Here is an 18,582-nt window from a genome sequence, read left to right as displayed (position 1 = left end):
ACGATAAAGCTGTATGTAACGGACACTGATGGAATTCCCCACAAAGCACATAAGAAAACGGAATAAAATGTATGTTGTATCCTTTAAGAGTAAACCCTCACTGTTTCAATTTTTTTTAAGAGGGGCATAATATTTCCATGTTATTGGAAAACAAAATTTTAAGACAGACTAAAAAAAAAGTAAAATGTCCACGTAAAATATAAAATAGTATAGCATTCATTCCCCCCTCCAAATGTGGAAATAACCGGAACGTTAGATCACGAGAGCACCTTCCGTTAGATACCTAAGAATTCCATACCGTTCCAATACTGCAGTTTAAGAACTAGGCTGCGCTGAGGCGGTAAACACCGTTTATTGTCAAACGCATGCAAGTCTGGTTGAATGAAACCAAGATGATTTGGAAAATTTTTAAGAAGCGAGTCCGCTGGTTGGTCCTCCATGCCCAATGAAATTTCCGGTAAAACCGAAGTTTCCGTTCCAAATTCCGATCGAATTCATTTCCTTTACAACACAATTCTGCCTGGAAGCAGTCTCCCCGCAGAACGCTGCAGCCCCACCCCTGACCCGTCAGGGGCAAACGACTAGAACCCCCAGGCCGGGTTACCCGTGCCTTGGGCCGCGCCGTGCGAGCGAGGCCGGGCGCGCGGAGCGGCGGGAAACTGAGTCCGCTCACCGCAAACACCAGGCCACACGCCGCTCTGGGGGAAGACGGCCAGAGCGGCGGGAAGGAGAGGGCGGGAGGCGCCGCGGTGCCCCAGCCCAGGCCGCAGCCTGCTCCGAAGCGGCTGAAAACGGCAGACGGCAGCCCGCGGAGCCCCGGCGGCGCACAGCCTCCCCTGCGCCCTTACGGTCCCTCCCCTCGCCCCCGGCGCCCCCACCGCGCATGGCCTCCCTTCCCCCGGGCTCCTGGGGTCCCTCCCCTCGCCCGCGGCGCCCCCTCCGCGCACCGCCGTCCCCTCCTCCCCTGGGGGCCCGCGCCCGCGGCCAGGCCCCACGCTCACCAGGCGGATGAAGCCGAAGCCGCGGTCCCGGTTGATGAAAACCTCGCTGGGCTCGCCGTAGCGCTCGAACAGCCTCTTGAAATCCTCCTCCGTGATGTCTGTGGGCAGGTTCCCCACGAACAGGCGGCAGCGCTGCGTGTACGTCTTTTCGCCCGGCTTGAGGAAGCTCTTGATGTCGATGGTGAACCCCATCTCCTCGTCAGGGTGGTCCTCCGGGGGCCCGGGGGCGGGCGGCGCCGGCTCCCCCGCCAGCGCCAGCGCCATGGCGGCCGCCGGCTCGCTCTCGCCCGCCGCGGACTCCAGAGCTCGGAGGCGGGCCGGGTTTTTCTCAATGCGCACTTGCTTCAGGTTTCCTCTTAACATCATCTTGGGGGTTCACCTCAGGTAGCAGACACAACTCTAGAGCTACAGCCGTGTCTCTGTATATACCTACAGACGAGAGCCACGGACGGACGAAGTCCGAGACTACGGCTGGTTCGCCCAGCGGCCGCCCTTACGATCGCGCTAGCGGCTGCGGGAGCTGCACGTTCAAAATGGCGCTGCCGCCAGCCGCAGTTCCAGGAGGAGACGCCGACTGCAGGCCCCGCCCCTCCGCAAAGGCCGGCGCCGAGGCCAAAGCGCCTGCGCACTGTTGGCGCCAACGGCATGCCACCGGGCGGGCGCAGAGCACCGCCGGACGCGGGCCGCCGAGCCAAGGCCTGTCTTAGGCTCCTGTGAAATGCGGTTGCCCGTCGTCCTCAATTAGCTGTTCAATTAGCTCCACAGTTAGACTGTTGAATTGCACTTGGAAGAAAAATTGTATGTTTGCAGCGGGTGTGAAAATACAATGATTTGGGGAATATCCATATTCTTTTTAAATATCCAGCTCAATTTTCAGTGACTATGGAAAAATTGAGAACTTGCAGATTCTATGCATCGCACTGAATAAAAAGATATTTCCCAGTAACTGAAACACGTATAAACATTTATTTCTGCCCGGTTCAACAGCAAGGTTTTTAGTATATTTACTGAGAAGACTATTCTATTCTAGGGACTCCTGGGTAGCTCAGGGGTTGAGTGTCTGCCTTTGACACAGGGCATGATCCTGTGGGATCCGATCCCATAGAGGGCTCCCTGCGTGGAGCCTGCTTCTCCCTCTGCCTCTCTCCCTGTGTTTCTCATGAATAAATATTTTTTAAAAAAGATTATCCCATTGTATACTGTAATTGTGCTGCTGATTATTCATCTCAGAGAAGGATCCATGAAATTGCTTATGAAATTCTTAACTCCTATGGACCATACTCTATAACAATGGTCAACAAACATTTTCTGTAAAGGGCCAGATTGCAAATATTTTTAAGATTTGTGAGCCATACAGCATCTGACGAACTACCCAGTTCTGCCCAGTACCTCTCCTGAGATATGGACAGGCACTCTTCAACGAGTGTAAAAAAAAAAAAAGTCTCTGAAAAACATTTCAGTAGTTTCTCACAACCCTAAACATATGCTGACTTAAGAGCAATCCCCCTCCTAATTATCCAAGTGAAATGAATACTTGTGTTCACCCAAAAACCTATATGCAAATGTTTACAGGGGCTTTATTTGTAATCAACAAAAACTGGAAAAAATCCAAATATCAAACTAGTGATAGGTAAACAGTGGTACATTCATATTATAGAATATGCTCAGCAATAAAAAGGAATGCACTACAGAACACAGATCAGTGGTCGCCAGGAGCTGGGAGTGGGGCATGAGAGATGGGAGGAGCGGTTGACTACACAGGGACACAGGGATTTTTGGAATGATGAAACTATATCTGGGATGAAATGGTGGCTACACAATTATATGCATTTGTCAAAAATTGGTTAACTGTGCACTAAAAGGGCCAGTGTTACTGTGTAAATTATGCCTTATAAATTTTTAAACTATCCAAAAAAATAAAATAAAATACCATCAAGACTAATCCCTATTTACCTTAGTTATCATCCAAATTCTAATCACCCAGACTCTAATCCCCATATAGCTCTGTAAATTCCTGAGTCTGACCAATTCCTCACCCCTTTCTCAGTTGCTCCAAAGCCTTCTATTGAGTGCTTGGAAACTCACTGTCATCAGCAAAATCCCTTATCTTTAATTTTTCCTCCAAACATCTTCACCTTTGTGCTTTAACTAGAACATGGTTTTCCTCTGAAGATTGCTTTCCCAGCCCTCCCTGGAATTGGACATTTTCCTACATCTTATGTGTCACTGGACTTGAGGATGAAACACAGACATTCTCCATGATCCCTTGCAAGCTGGAGAACATTTGCCCTCTCCTTGGCAAAAATCTCAGCTCCAAAAAGCTCATGCCAACATAAACATGAACTTATGCTCCATCTCCAGCTCTACCACTTCTTTACTCTCCCTTCTTCCCTGTAATAACTTTCTCACCACTCTAAACTTATAACCAGAAATGTGAGGTAGTACCTTAGTCCCTATTTATTTTTTTCACCTAATAATTTCAAACTATTTTCTCTGTGCTCAAACCAATACTCCTCCGTACTTCATTCATAGCTGATATTGTCCATTTTTATTAACTTCATTGAAGAAAAAGACAGAATAAAATTGCCTCACTTGATCAGCACCAATCAACTAACCCAATTTAATATGTAGCCTTCCCTCCTGTTATAGGAATGAATTACCAATGATGCCCTCTAAGGCCAACCCACTGGATAACATCTTTATTCCAAGCACTTTGCTTCAGCAGTTATCTAGTCACCGTCCCAAGTGGTCAGTCACTTGATCTGTATTCAACTATATTCATCTGCAAAACAAAACAAACTGCTGATACAACTTTCACTTAAAAAAAAAAAAAAAGGAAAGAAAACAAGCCTTCCTAGACGAATGTTGTCCTTTTGCTATTTCTCTTCCAGAAAGAAAAAGCAGAAGGATTATATTTTCTGTCTCCATTTGCTCATCATCTGATATCTCAAATTACATTAATCAGATATCTATACCCACATTCCATCTCTCTGAAACCTCTTTTGACACAAAGCGTGACGGCTTCTACTTTACTTGTCAAATCTTTTTTTTTTTTTTTAAAGGATCTTATTTATTTATTCACGAGAGACACAGAGAGAGAGGCAGAGACACAGGCAGAGGGAGAAGCAGGCTTCCCCCAGGGAGCCCAACGCAGGACCTGATCCCAGGGCTCCAGGATCACACCCTGGGCCAAAGGCAGATGCTCAACCGCTGAGCCACCCAGGCATCCCTACCTGTCAAATCTTAAACTTTTCAGCAGCATTTGACACTAGATTCATGCCTGAGTGTCACCATGTATCATTTGGGAACAATACCTATTTAACAGAGTTATTGAGCACAGTAAATGAATTACAGCATAATCTTTGGAAAATATTCTGATACCCTGAATGTTATCATTATTACTGCTCACTTTTCTCCTACCTTCTAGAAACACCATTGTGTCTTCTGTACTATCATATTCTCCTGGAGCTTTTACACCTCCTTGGCCATTCCTCAGTCATTATATCTTCCTTAAGAATCTTCAGGATAGGGATCCCTGGGTGGCGCAGTGGTTTGGCACCTGCCTTTGGCCCAGGGCGCGATCCTGGAGACTCCGGATCGAATCCCACATCGGGCTCCCTGCATGGAGCCTGCTTCTCCCTCTGCCTGTGTCTCTGCCTCTCTCTCTCTCTGTGACTATCATGAATAAATAAATAAAATCTTAAAAAAGAATTATTTTAAAAAAGAATCTTCAGGATATTGGCAAGCTACAGCTCTAAGTCCTCTCTTCCTCAGCTACATTCATTCCCTGGGTTAGAACATCCACATCAAGGTGCGTCAAAAGCATTAGAAGAGATTATCTAAGCCTCAACACTATTTGCATTTTGGGCCAAATAACTATTTGTTGTGAGAGGATGTTTAGCAGCATGACCGGCTTCTACCGGTCGTGCATAACTAGATGTCAGTAGCACCCCACTCCTGGTCGTGACAAAGCAAAACCTGCCAAGCATTATTCTAATTGCATTTCACTTATTAATTCATTGATCTTCAAAACAATCTCTTAAGGGAGATATTGTTGTTACTTTTAGATTTTATTTTTTAGTGCAGTTTTGGATTCACAGCAAAATTAAGAGGAAGCTATAGAGATTTCCCATATACTCCCTGCTCCAACATATGTGGTCTTCCCCATTATCAACCCACAAGAATGATACATCTGTTTCACATATATTTTTACATCATACTATATTTACACATCATAAGCTCACAGAGTCCAATCAGGTTCAATCAGAGCTGTATATTCTATGGTCTGGAAAAATTTATGATGACACGTATCCACCATTACAGTATTATACAGAGTGCTTTATTTTTTTTAAAGATTTTATCTATTTATTTGAGAGACAAACTATGAGTGGGGGGAGGGACAGAGGGAGACGAAGAGAGACAAACAGACTCCCTGCTGAGTGTTCAACCCCAGGACCCTGAGATCATAACCTAAGCAGCTAAACTGACTGAGCCACCCAGGCACCTGTAGACACTTTGACTGCCCTACAACTCCTGGTGTTCCACCTATTCATCCCTCTCCCCATTCAACCTCTGGCAATCACTGATCTTATTATTGTCTTCATAGTTTTGCCTTTTCTAGAATGTCATATAGTTGGAATCATAAAGTATGTAGCCTTTTTAGACTGCCTTTTTCACTTAGTAATATGCATTTAAGATTCCTTTACATTGGGATCCCTGGGTGGTGCAGCGGTTTGGCGCCTGCCTTTGGCCCAGGGCGCGATCCTGGAGACCCGGGATCAAATCCCACATCAGGCTCCCGGTGCCTGGAGCCTGCTTCTCCCTCTGCCTATGTCTCTGCCTCTCTCTCTCTGTGTGTGTGACTATCATAAATAAATAAAAAATTAAAAAAAAATTCCTTTATGTCTTTTCATGGCTCAGTAGTTCATTTCTTTATAATATTGAATTACATTCCATTGTCTGGATGTACTACAATTAATTCATCCATTCACTTACTGTAAGATATCTTGGTTGTTTCCAAGTTTGGCAATTATGAATGAAGCTGCTGGAGACACCTGGGTGACTCAGTGGTTAAGTGCCTGCCTTCAGCACAGGGCGTGATCCTGGAGACCCTGAATCAAGTCCCACATCGGGCTCCCTGCATGGAGACTGCTTCTCTCTATGCCTTAAAAAAAAAAAAAATGAAGCTGCTTTAAATATCTTGCTTCTTTTTTTTTTTTTTTTTTAATTTATTATAGTCACACAGAGAGAGAGAGACACACAGGCAGAGGGAGAAGCAGGCTCCATGCATCGGGAGCCCGACGTGGGATTCGATCCCGGGTCTCCAGGATCGCACCCTGGGCCAAAGGCAGGCGCCAAACCGCTGCGCCACCCAGGGATCCCAAACATCTTGTTTCTTGAAACATTTTTGTCTTTTTATTCTCATTACACTGTCTTCTGCAGAGCACAGGTTTTGGGTTTTTTTTTTAAACCCATGAGAGACAGAGAGGCAGAGGGAGAAGCAGACTCCATACGGGGAGCCCGACGTGGGACTCAATCCTGGGTCTCTAGGATCACACCCTGGGCCGAAGGCGGCACTAAACCGCTGAGCCACCAGGGCTGCCCAGACACAGGTTTTAAGTTTTAATGACGTTCAGCTTATCAATTCTTTTTTTTTTTTATAGCTTATGAATTCTTTCATAAATCATGTCTTTGGTGTTATTTAAAAAGTCAACACCAGGGATCCCTGGGTGGCGCAGCGGTTTGGCGCCTGCCTTTGGCCCAGGGCGCGATCCTGGAGACCCGGGATCGAATCCCACATCGGGCTCCCGGTGCATGGAGCCTGCTTCTCCCTCTGCCTATGTCTCTGCCTCTCTCTCTCTCTCTCTCTCTGTGACTATCATAAATAAATAAAAAAATTGAAAAAAAAAAAAAAAAAAAAGAATGTTCTTTAAAAAAAAAAAAAAAAAAGTCAACACCAGGGCGGCCCTGGTGGCACAGTGGTTTGGCGCCGCCTGCAGCCCAGGGTGTGATCCTGGAGACCCGGAATCGAGTCCCACATCTGGCTCCCGTATGGAGCCTGCTTCTACCTCTGCTTGTGTCTCTGCCTCTCTGTCTGTCTTTCATGAATAAATAAATAAAAAATCTTTAAATAAAATAAAAATAAAAAGTCAACACCAAATCAAAAGTCATTTACATTTCCTTCAATTATTCTCCTAGATTTTTAAAGCTTTGTGTTTTACACTTAGGTCTGTGATCCATTTTGAGCTAAATTCTGGGAAGGGTATGAGGTTTGTGTACAGATTTTCACTCTCTCTTTTTTTAATATGTGAATGTCCAGTTGTTCCAGCACCATTTGTTGAAAAGACAATCTTTATTCCATTGCATTGCCTTTGTTCTTTGCCAAAGATTAGTTGATCTATATTTATGATGGTCTGCTTCTGGACTATTTCATTGATCTATTTGTCTGTTCTTTCTCCAATACAGTATTGTCTTGATTTGTGTAACTTTTTTTTAAAGATTTTATTTATTCATGAGAGACACAGAGAAAGGGGCAGAGACATAGGCAGAGGGAGAAGCAGACTCCATGCAGGAAGCCCGATGTGGGTCTCCATCCCAGGACTCCGGGATCACACCCTGAGCCAAAGGCAGATGCTCAATCACTGACCCACCCAGGCGTCCTGATTTGTGTAACTTTATAGTAAGTCTTAAAGTTGGGTAGCAAGGGATCCCTGGATGGCGCAGCGGTTTGGCGCCTGCCTTTGGCCCAGGGCGCTGATCCTGGATATCCGGGATCGAATCCCACGTCGGGCTCCCGGTGCATGGAGCCTGCTTCTCCCTCTGCCTGTGTCTCTGCCTCTCTCTCTCTCACTGTGTGCCTATCATGAATAAATTAAAAAAAAAAAAAAAAGTTGGGTAGCAATAGTCCTCCAGCTTTCTTTTCCTTCAACATTGTGCTGGCTATTCTGGGTCTTCTTCTTCTCCAAATAAATTTAAGAAGCAGTTTGTCCATATCAAAAATAAATTTTGTTGGGATTTTGATAGGGGTTGCATTAAATTTATAAATCAAGTTGGAAAGAACTGACATCTTGATAACATTGTCTTACTATCTATGAACATGAAATATTTCTCCATATATTTGGTTCTTTGATTTCATTTATCAGAAATTTGTAGTTTTCTTCATATAGATCTTATAACTTGTTGCATTTATACTTAAATATTTCATGGTTTTGGATGTTAGTGTAAATGGTATTGTACTTTTAATTTTAAATTCCACTTGGTCATTCTGGTATATAAAAAAGTCGTTGAGTTTTGAAAATTAACCTGGTATCTTACAACCTTGCTATAATTTTGTCAACTTTGTTTTTTGTCAGTTCTTTCAGATTTTCTACATACACAATCATGTCATCTGCAAACCAAGACAGTTTTATTTCTTCTTTCCCAATCTCCAAACCTTGCATTTCTAGACTTCTAGAACATTGAATGGCAGTGAAGAGAGAGGATATCTTTGCCTTATTCCTAATCTTACAAGAAAGCTATGAGTTTCTTTTTTTAAAATATTTTATTTATTTATTCATAAGAGACAGAGAGAGAGAGAGACAGGTAGGCAGAGGGAGAAGCAGGCTCCATGCAGGGAGCCCAATGCGGGACTCGATCCCGGGTCTCCAGGATCACACCCTTGGCTGAAGGCAGCGCTAAACCACTGAGCCACCAGGGCTGCCCAAGCTATGAATTTCTTACCATAAAGTATGATGTTAGCTGTAGGTTTCATGTAGATATTCTTTATCAAGTTGAGGAGGTAACCATTAATTCCTAGTTTACTAAAAGTTTTTATGATAAAAAAAAGTTAGACTTTGTGATTTTTTTCTGCATCTATTGATAAGATCATGTGAGTTTTCTTTAACCTTTTGATGTGATGAATTATATTGATTTTTGAATGTTGAACCAGCTTTGCATACCTGAGATAAACTCACCTGGTTGTGGTGTACCAATCGCTTTACACATTGTTGAATTAAATTTGATATTTTGTTGAGGATGTTTGCCTCTATGTTCCTATAACTTATTGGTTTGTAGTGGTTTTTTTCTCTTGCAATGTCTTTGTCTAGTTTGGGACTTAAGGTAATGCAGCACTCATAGAATGAGTCCGGGAGAATTCCTTCCTTCTGCTTCTATTCTTTGAAAGAGATTATAGAAAATTGGTATAACTTCTTTCTTAAATATCTGGTAGAATTCAACAGTGAAACCCAACTGCTTTCTGTTTTGGAAGATTATTAACTGTTGATTCAATTTTTTAAAAGATACAGGCCTACTCAGATTGTCTATTAGTGTTTCTGTGATTTTTGACACATGGTTTCTTTCCAGGAATTAGTTCATTTCATCGGGCTATCAAATATGTGGGCATAGAATGGTTCAGAGTATATCTTCATTATCTTTTCAATATCCATGGGCTCTGTAATGATGCCCCCTCTTTCATTTCTGATGTTAGTAATTTGTGTCCTTTCTCTTTTTTCTTAGTTTGGCTAGAGGCTTATTGATTTGATTGATCTTTTTAGTGAACTAAGTTTTGATTTTATTGATTTTCCCTACTATCTGCTTTTCAGTTTATTTGATTTCTACTCTAATTCTTATTATTTTTCTTCTGCTAATTTTGGATTTGCCTTTGTCTTTCTAGTTTTCTAACATGGAAACTTAGATGATTGATACTAGATTTTTTAAATTTATGCATTCAACACTATAAATGTTTCTCTAAGCACTGTTTTGCTGCATCCCAGAAATTTTGGGAAGTTGCATTTTAATTTTCCCATAGTTAAAAATATTTTTAAATTTCTCTTGAGATTCCTTCTTTTACCCAAGTGTTATTTAGAAGTATGCTATTTAATCTCCATATACTTTAGGAATTCCCAATTATCTTCCCATTATCGATTTCTAGGTTAATTCTACTGTGATCTGAGAGGAGACATACAATTTTTATTCTTTTAAATTTGTTAAGGTATATTTCATGACCAACAATGTGATCAATCTGGGTGAATGGTCCATGTGATCTTTCTTTCAGAAAGGGGAAGGAGCAGGAGGAGAGGAAGAAAGAGAACCCCAAGCAGGCTCCATCCCCAGCACAGAACCTGATGCATGGCTTGATTTCACATCCCTGATAACATGACCTGAGCTGCAATCATGAGTCAGACATTTAACTGACTGAGCCACCCAGCTGCCCCATGGTCCACGTGATCTTGAGAAGAATGTGTATTCTGCAATTGTTGGATGAAATAGTCTATTGATGTCAATTATACCCAGTTGAATGATGGTATTGTTAAGTTCAACTCTATCCTTACTGAGTTTCTGCCTGCTAGATCCACCCATTTCTGATAAAAGTGTTGAAGTTTCCAACTGTAATTGTGGATTCATCTACCTCTCAGTGCAGTTCTAGCCATTATGTATTTTGATGCTCTATTGTGAGGCATATTGAAAGTTAAGGATTGGTATGTATCCTTGGGGGAAATGTCCCCTTTATAATTATGGAATGTCAAGAAAAAAGGGAGATGGCAGAGTAGTAAAATCCTGAGCTCACCTCTTCCCATGGACACACCAAGGCTGTAACTACATATAGAGAAATTTTCTCCGAGAAAGTCCTGAAGACTAAAAGAACAGCTCTTCCACAAGCTGACGACATAAAGAAAAAGCCATAGCATTGGAGGGGCAAACACGCTGTCTAATCAGGAACCAAATTCCTGGCATGGCAACTTATAAACAGGATGTCACTGGCATAGAGGTATCACTGAGGAGTGGGAGTTCAAGCTTCATATTGGGCAATCTCTGCCCTGGGGGATCTAAACCATGTAGATGAGCTTCCAACATGACTGGCTGTGAAAATGAGTGGGGCTTAACTCCAGGAGAGCCAGAGGGCTAGAGGAAACCAAGACTCTACTCTTAAAGATCTTGCACATAATCTAGCTCCCTCCAAGATCCAACACAGAGGCAGCAGTGTGAAAAGGGCCTGGGCCAAAAGTGAAGACTTACTGACTAATTTTGAGGTATGTGCCAGAGGGGCAGGGATTTGCAGAATTTTCTCTGGGAACAGGACGACTGATGGGTGCCATTTTTCTTGCCCTCTTTTAGCCTAGCTAACCTCATGCTGATGTACACCAGTTCTGATACTCTACATCTAACATGCTAGCACTGCTCACCCCTTGAAAAGCAGTTTTTGCTCTGCTGCAACCAGTAGACAGCCTCAGCAGGGAACATCACTCCTCCAAAGCAATTCCTGCTCTCACAGAAGGAAAGCCAACCTGGCCCAACAGCACACCCACACTAGTCATAGCCAAGCATCAGAGTCAGCCCTGCCCACCAGTACATGCAGCAGTCATGGCCCAGTCACAATAGTAGGGCACATGTAACCCATACGGCGGACACCACTGGACTGGCTGGTTCTGGTAATCAGGGGGAAACTGTACCTTCTATGTAAGACCACTACTTTCAAAACCAGGAGATGTAGCTGACATACCTAATATATAGAAACAAACACAGAGACTCAGACAAAGTGAGGAGACAGAGGAATGGAATATGTTCCAAACAAAATAACAAGACAAAAACCTCAGAAAAGGAACTAGACAAAAGAGAGGTAAGCAATCTACCTGATATAGAGTTCAAAGTAATGGTCATAAAGCTGTTCACCGAACTTGGGAGAAAAGTAGATGAACTCAGTGAGAATTTTAACAGAAAATATTCAAAAGAACTAATCAGAACTGGTTCTTTGAAAAGCTAAAATTGATAAATCTTTAACTAAACTCATCAAGAGAAAAATATAAAGGACCCAAGTAAATATAATTAGACACGAAAGAGGAGGAGGCAGAACCAACATGATGGAAATACAAGGGATTATAGGCAACTACTACAAAAAATTATTTGGAACAAACTGGACAATTTAGAAAAATAGACAAATTTCTACAAATATACAATCTGCTAAGACTAAATCAGGAAGAAATACACAATCTGAACAGACTGATTACTAGTGGTGAAATTGAATCAGTAATCGAAAAGCTCCCAACAAACAAAAGTCCAGGATCAAACTGTTTCATTGGTGAATTCCATCGAACATTTAAAAAAGAGTTAATGCTTATCCTTCTCAAACTATTCCAAAAAATTAAAGAGGAAGAAATGCTTCCAAATTCATTCTACAAGACCAGCATTACTATGATACCAAACCAGACAAAGACACTACGAAAAAGAAAATTACAGGCCAATATCTCTGATGGACAAAATGCAAAATCCTCAACAATACATACTAAAATATTAGCAAACAAAATTCAATAATACATGGGAAGGATCATTCCCATGATCAAGTGAAATATATTCCAGGGATGCAAGGATGGGTCAATATTGGAAAATCAGTCAATGTTATTCACTACATAAACAAAATGAAGTATAAAAAAATCATATGATCATCTTAGTAGATGCAAAAAGAGCATTTGACAAAATTCAACATGTATTTATGATAAAAATTCTCAACAAAGTTGAGTATAGAGGGAACATATCTCAACATAACAGAGGACATTTATGAGGGGTGTCTGGGTGGCTCAGTTGGTTAAGAGACTGCCTTTGGTTCAGGTCATGATCTCAGGGTCCTGAGATTGAGCCCCATATCAGGCTCTTTGCTTAGTGGGGAGTCTGCTTGTTCCTCTGCCCCACCCTTTACTCATGCTCTGTCTCTCAAATAAATAAATAAAATCTTAAAAAAAAATTGAGGCCATATATGATAAACCAAAGCTGACATCATACCCAATAGAGAAAAGGTGAAAGCATGTCCTCCAAGATCAGGAATAAAACAAGGATGCTGACACTCATCCCTATTATTGCAGATATCCATGAAAGATCTAGACAAAGCACCACACAAGAAGAAAAAAAAGATATTCAAATTGGTGAAGAAGTAAAACTGCCAATATCTGAAGAAGACATACTATAAGCAAAAAATCCTAAATATTTAAGGGTGCCTGGGTGGCTCAGTCCTTAAAGCCTCTGCTTCTTGATTTCAGCTCAGATCAGGATCTCAGGGTCCCACATCAGGCTCCCTGCATGGAGCCTGCTTCTCCCTCTGCTTGTGTCTCTGCCTTTCTCTCTCTCTCTCTGTGTCTCTCATGAATAAATAAATAAAATCTTAAAAAAAAGAGGAAATAAAGAATCTTAAATATTTTTATTTTTTTTTAAATTTTTTTATTATTTATTTATGATAGCACACAGTGAGAGAGAGAGGCAGAGACACAGGCAGAGGGAGAAGCAGGCTCCATGCACCGGGAGCCCGACGTGGGATTTGATCCTGGGTCTCCAGGATCGCGCCCTGGGCCAAAGGCAGGCGCCAAACCGCTGCGCCACCCAGGGATCCCAATCTTAAATATTTTTAAATATGAAAATTAATAAATGAATTCAGTAAATTCGCAGGATACAAAATTAATATATAGAAATCCATTGGTTTTGTTTCTTTAAGATTTTATTTAGATATGAGAGAGAGAGAGCATGAGTGGGGTGAGGGGGAGAGAGAGAGAGAGAGAGAGAAGCAGAATCCCCACTGAGCAGGGAGTCCAAGGTAGGGCTTGATGTGGGACTTGATCCCAGGACCCAGGGATCATGACCTGAACTGACCTGAAACATGACCTGAAAGCAGATGTGTAACCAACTAAGCTTCCCAGGCGCCCCTCTGTTGTGTTTCTATACGTTAATAATGAACTAGCAGAAAGAAAAATTAAGGAAACAATCCCACTTAATATTGCTTAAAAAGAACAAAATACCTGGGAATAAATTTAACCATGTGGGTAAAAGATCTATACTTTGAAAACTCTAAGACATTAATGAAATAAATTGAAGATGACAGAAATAAATGGAGGGGGATACCATGCTCACAGAGTGGAAGAATTAAAATTGTTATTATGTCCATACTACTCCAAGCAATCTACAAATCCTATGTAATCTCTATTAAAATACCAATGGTATTATTCACAAAACTAGAATAAATAATCCTAAAAGTTGTATGGAACCAAAAAAAGACTTCAAATAGCCAAAGCAATCTTTTTAAAAAAAAGATTATTTATCTAGGGCAGCCCAGGTGGCTCAACGGTTTAGCGCCACCTTCAGCCCAGGGTGTGATCCTGGAGACCCGGCATCGAGTCCCACATCGGGTTCCCTGCATAGAACCTGCTTCTCCCTCTGCCTGTGTCTCTGCCTCTCTTTCCTCTCTCTCTCTCTCTGTCTCTCATGAATAAATAAATAAAATCTTAAAAAAAAAAGATTATTTATCGGATGCCTGGGTGGCTCAGCAGTTGAGTGTCTGCCTTCAGCCCAGGGCATGATCCTGGAATCCCAAGATCGAGTCCCACGTCGGGCTCCCCGCGTGGAGCCTGCCTCTCCCTCTGCCTGTGTCTCTGCCTTTCTCTCTCTGTGTCTCTCATGAATAAATACATAAAATCTTTTTTAAAAAAGACTTTATTTATTTACTTATTTATAAGATATCCACAGAGAGAGGCAGAGATATAGGCAGAGGGAGAAGCAGGCTCCCCATGGGGAGCCTGATGTGAGACTCAATCCTAGGACCCTGGGACCGCAATCCAAGCCAAAGGCAGACACCCAATCACTGAGCCACCCAGGCATCCCAACAATCTCTTTTAATTGGTGCATTTAGATCAATGATGTTCAAAGTGATTACTGGTATAGTTGGGCTACTACATCTACCACATTAGTTACACTTTACATTTGTTGCCCTTACTCTTCATTCTTATTTTTGTATACCAATCTTTTTCTGCCTTTGGGGGATTAATTGAGAGTATTACAATTCTATTTTCTCTCCTTTTTAGCATATAAGTTGTATTTCTCTACTTTTTTAAGTGGTTGCTCTAGAGCTTGCAGCATACATTTACAGATAATCCATGACCACATTCAAATAACACTGCACTTCACAAGTAGTGTGAATGACTTCTAATAATAAAACAATCCTGATTCTTCTTCCCATCACATTTATCATTGCTGTCATTCATTTAATTTATACATTAACATATATTTTTATGTATAATTGCATACATCGTTACTATTATTTTGAACAAATCTATTTAGAGGGGAGAGGTGGGGAGAGGGAGAAAATCTCAAGCAGACTCCCCGCTGAGCACAGAGCCCTATGTGGGGCCCAATCTCATAACCTTAAGATCATGACGTGAGATGAAATTAAGAGTCGGATGCTTAACCAACTAAGCCACCCAAGCACCCCTCTTTTTTTGAGAGAGAGAGGGGGAGGGGCAGAGGGGTAGAAGGGCAGAGGGAGATGGAGAGAATCTTAAGCAGGCTCCACACCCAGCGCAGAGCCCAATGCAGGGCTCGACCTCATGACCCTGAGATCATGATCTGAGCTGAAATCAAAAAGCAGAAGCTTAAAGGACTGAGCCATCCAGGTGTCCCAAAGTGCCACTCTTTTAATGTTTTCTTTTTTTTTTTAATTTTTATTTATTTATGATAGTCACACACACAGAGAGAGAGAGAGAGAGAGAGGCAGAGACATAGGCAGAGGGAGAAGCAGGCTCCATGCACCGGGAGCCCGACGTGGGATTCGATCCCGGGTCTCCAGGATCGCGCCCTGGGCCAAAGGCAAGCGCTAAACCGCTGCGCCACCCAGGGATCCCCTCTTTTAATGTTTTCTTTAAAAAAAAAAAAAAAAAAAAAAAAAGATTTACTCATGAGACACACACACACACACACACACACGGGAGTGGGGGACAGAAACACAGGCAGAGGGAGAAGCAGGCTCCCCGCAAGGAGCCCAATGCAGGACTCGATTCCAGATCCCAGTATCATGCCCTGAGCCAAAGGCAGACACTAAACTGCTGAGTCGCCCAGGCGTCCTGACAGTAATGGATTCTAATCAATAGAATTAAATAAGAATCTGTGAATCCATACAGATATAAATCAAATAATTGCAGTCCTGGGGACTCAGAAAAAGCCTCCCAGAGAAAGTGAGATTGAACCACTTGTCTGGCTTTGCTTCGCCCAGTGGCTTTGGACAACACAAAGGAACTGGCCACCACATCCCTTGGCCCTTTAACAGCCCCCTCTACCCTGTGCCTCTGAGGTGCCTCAAGTGGTAATCCACAGCTCAGGGACCCATTTCCACAGTCCATGCCACAACCAGAGGCTGTGACTAAGTTGTTCAGGTCCCCGAACACCTAGCCTTCTCTATGACCCTTAGGGAATGATGCCCTCAGATCCAGAGACAGCAGACAACACTGTCCCACTCCCGGCCTGGGCAAATGGCGCTAATGAGGTAGTGGCTCCGAACCTAGAGGAGGTAAAGATAGGCTGGGCAGGAAGGACCAAGTGACATGATTGGTACCAACCAGCTGCAATTTGCCTTAATGGGACTCCACAAATCAATATTGTAGCCAGAACCTAGGAAGGGCCAAGCTGAAGTGATGGACCTCTGGGGTCAGCAGCCCAGTGTGGAGGGTGTCCAGTGCTAGGGTTTCCAGTGGAAGGGTGTGCCTTGGCATTCTCCAGCACTTGTCAGCCCAGAACACCTGCCCTGTTCCAGGACTCCTTTCAGAGGCCTGAAATCTCAGATGCTCCTCTGCAGAAGTCTCTACATGCCCACAATATTAACAACATTTCCTTACATGGGGTTCCCTGAGGGCCTGATCAGACCAATGCATCAAAAATTCCAAGGCATTCTGTACAGGGAATACAAATCTAGGATACCAGTGAAGCTGGTGACTTACTGGATAAACAAAACTTCACCCATAAAAGGGAGACGATTCAGGACCTACCAGTTTTTAAGGGTTCAATGGAGCTATTTAGGGAGAACACAAAGAGATCACATTGGATTATACAGTACAAGGAAAGCAATATGAATCTGCAGAGAGTTATGATCACAATTCAAACCAGCCTTAATAATAGAAGAAACACTCCTGCTTAGAATCCTAGAGCTCTATCTTTGGCACTACCTCTTTATCATGCCTTTTGCCTGTTCAGAAATGGCCTGTATGAAGATGGATCTCAGCCTGTTGTAACAAAGATTGGGTGCTCTGGGCCTCCCCAATGCCTTTTAACGTTGTCAATTATCTCCTTGTGAATTACAAAAAAAAAAAAAAAAAAAAAGATTTCTAGATCTAGATATATACCTATATCTAAATATATATATCTAGAACTATATGTCTATAAATATCTATATATATTATATTATTTATAGACATAAATATACATATACACACACCATTTCCTCAAACTTATCAATTAACACAAAGCAGTGTTATGCACTCAAATAAATAAGCAAGTAAAAATAAGGGAGGAGAGGAAACAGAAGTAAGTTAGAGGCATAACTTACACAAAACCTGGAGTCATGACAAGATCTGTCCCACAGGAAAACAGGAAGAAGTTTAGAAATGCAAGGCTGCGAAGGATGTGATAGGAAGTAATCAAAGATGAAGCTCATAGTGGCTGGTAGAGCCCAGCAGTAAATGTCCTTCTGTACTAAGCTCAAGAGCTGTTGTGTCCTCTCAAAATTCATATATTGAAGTCCTAACCCTCAGTGCCTCAGAATGTGACTATATTTGGAGATGAGGTTTTAAAGAAGTAATTAAATTTAAATGAAGTCATTAGGGTGAATCCTAATATGATATGAAGGTGAGGTTAGGACCCAGATACACAGAAAAAAGACTGTGAAGACAAAGGAAGAAGACAGTCACGTGCAAGACACGGAGATAGACCTCAAGAGAAAAACAACACTAAAAAAAAGAGAGAGAGAGAGAGAGAGAAAACACTGCTGACAGCTTGATCTTGCACTTCTACCCTCCACCACTGTGAGGAAATAGGTGCTCTTTAAGGCACCTAGACTGTGGTACTTTGTTATAGCAGCCCTAGCAGACTAATACAGGAGCTAATAGAAGTATTAAGGCAGGAGACTGGACAAGCTTGCCTTTGTTTTTTAGGTAGTAGAGTGAAGGACGGGCAATAGTGGAGAGACACAGATACCAGGGAGATATATCTTGTATAGGAAATTATGGCAGAAGGGTAAGAAAAACATGATTAGCCTTGGACCAAAGGAATAGTGGGAATGTAGAAGAAAGGCTTATTTCAAGAAAAAATGGAGGAAAAATCTGTAGGATTTGATCTCTTGTTGTCTTGGCAGGGGGAAGGTAGAAGGAGAAGAGACATGCACTATAGAAAGAGCCAAGAAATTGAGAAAAGCACCAGAGTGTCACCTGTGTATATGGACTATTTTAATTAGGACTAAAATTAGAACAGGGGCACCTGGGTGGCTCAGTTGGTTATGCATCTGCCTTTGACTCAGGTCATGATCCTAGAGTCCTTGGATTGAGTCCCACCTCAGCCTCTGCTCAGTGGGGAGCCTGCTTCTCCCTCTCCTCCCTGCTTGTGCTCTCTCTGGCTATCTCTGTCAAAAAAAAAAAAAAAAAAAAAAAGGAAATAAAAGAAAAGGAAAAGAAAGGAAAAAGGAAAAAGGAAAGGAAACAAAAGAAATAAAATTAGAGCAGAGGCAGCTGAGGTATATTACCTCAAGGATAAACCAGAAGACAGGTGAAGTGAGTCAACCCTATTAGCTTTAGGACTTTGAGTCAGGATT

General features: G+C 42.3%; 2 protein-coding genes across 2 annotated transcripts in view; both read right to left on the bottom strand.

Annotated features, from left to right (window-relative positions):
* The window catches only part of PSPC1 (paraspeckle component 1), a 74,401-nt gene extending 72,848 nt beyond the window's left edge, over window positions 1-1,553 (bottom strand). The window contains exon 1 of the mRNA XM_038573543.1: window positions 1,002-1,553. Coding sequence (XP_038429471.1) covers window positions 1,002-1,367 — 366 coding nt within the window. The 5' untranslated portion in view covers window positions 1,368-1,553. The remainder of the gene's footprint in view (window positions 1-1,001) is intronic.
* The window catches only part of ZMYM5 (zinc finger MYM-type containing 5), a 77,128-nt gene that overhangs the window by 6,986 nt on the left and 51,560 nt on the right, over window positions 1-18,582 (bottom strand). The gene's annotated exons all lie outside the window — the stretch shown is intronic.

The sequence above is a fragment of the Canis lupus genome, chromosome 25 (genome assembly GCF_011100685.1).
Source record: "Canis lupus familiaris isolate Mischka breed German Shepherd chromosome 25, alternate assembly UU_Cfam_GSD_1.0, whole genome shotgun sequence".
Classification (NCBI taxonomy): Eukaryota; Metazoa; Chordata; class Mammalia; order Carnivora; family Canidae; genus Canis; species Canis lupus.
Note: the sequence above shows the minus strand (reverse complement) of the source record. Positions and strands in the feature narration are given on the sequence as shown.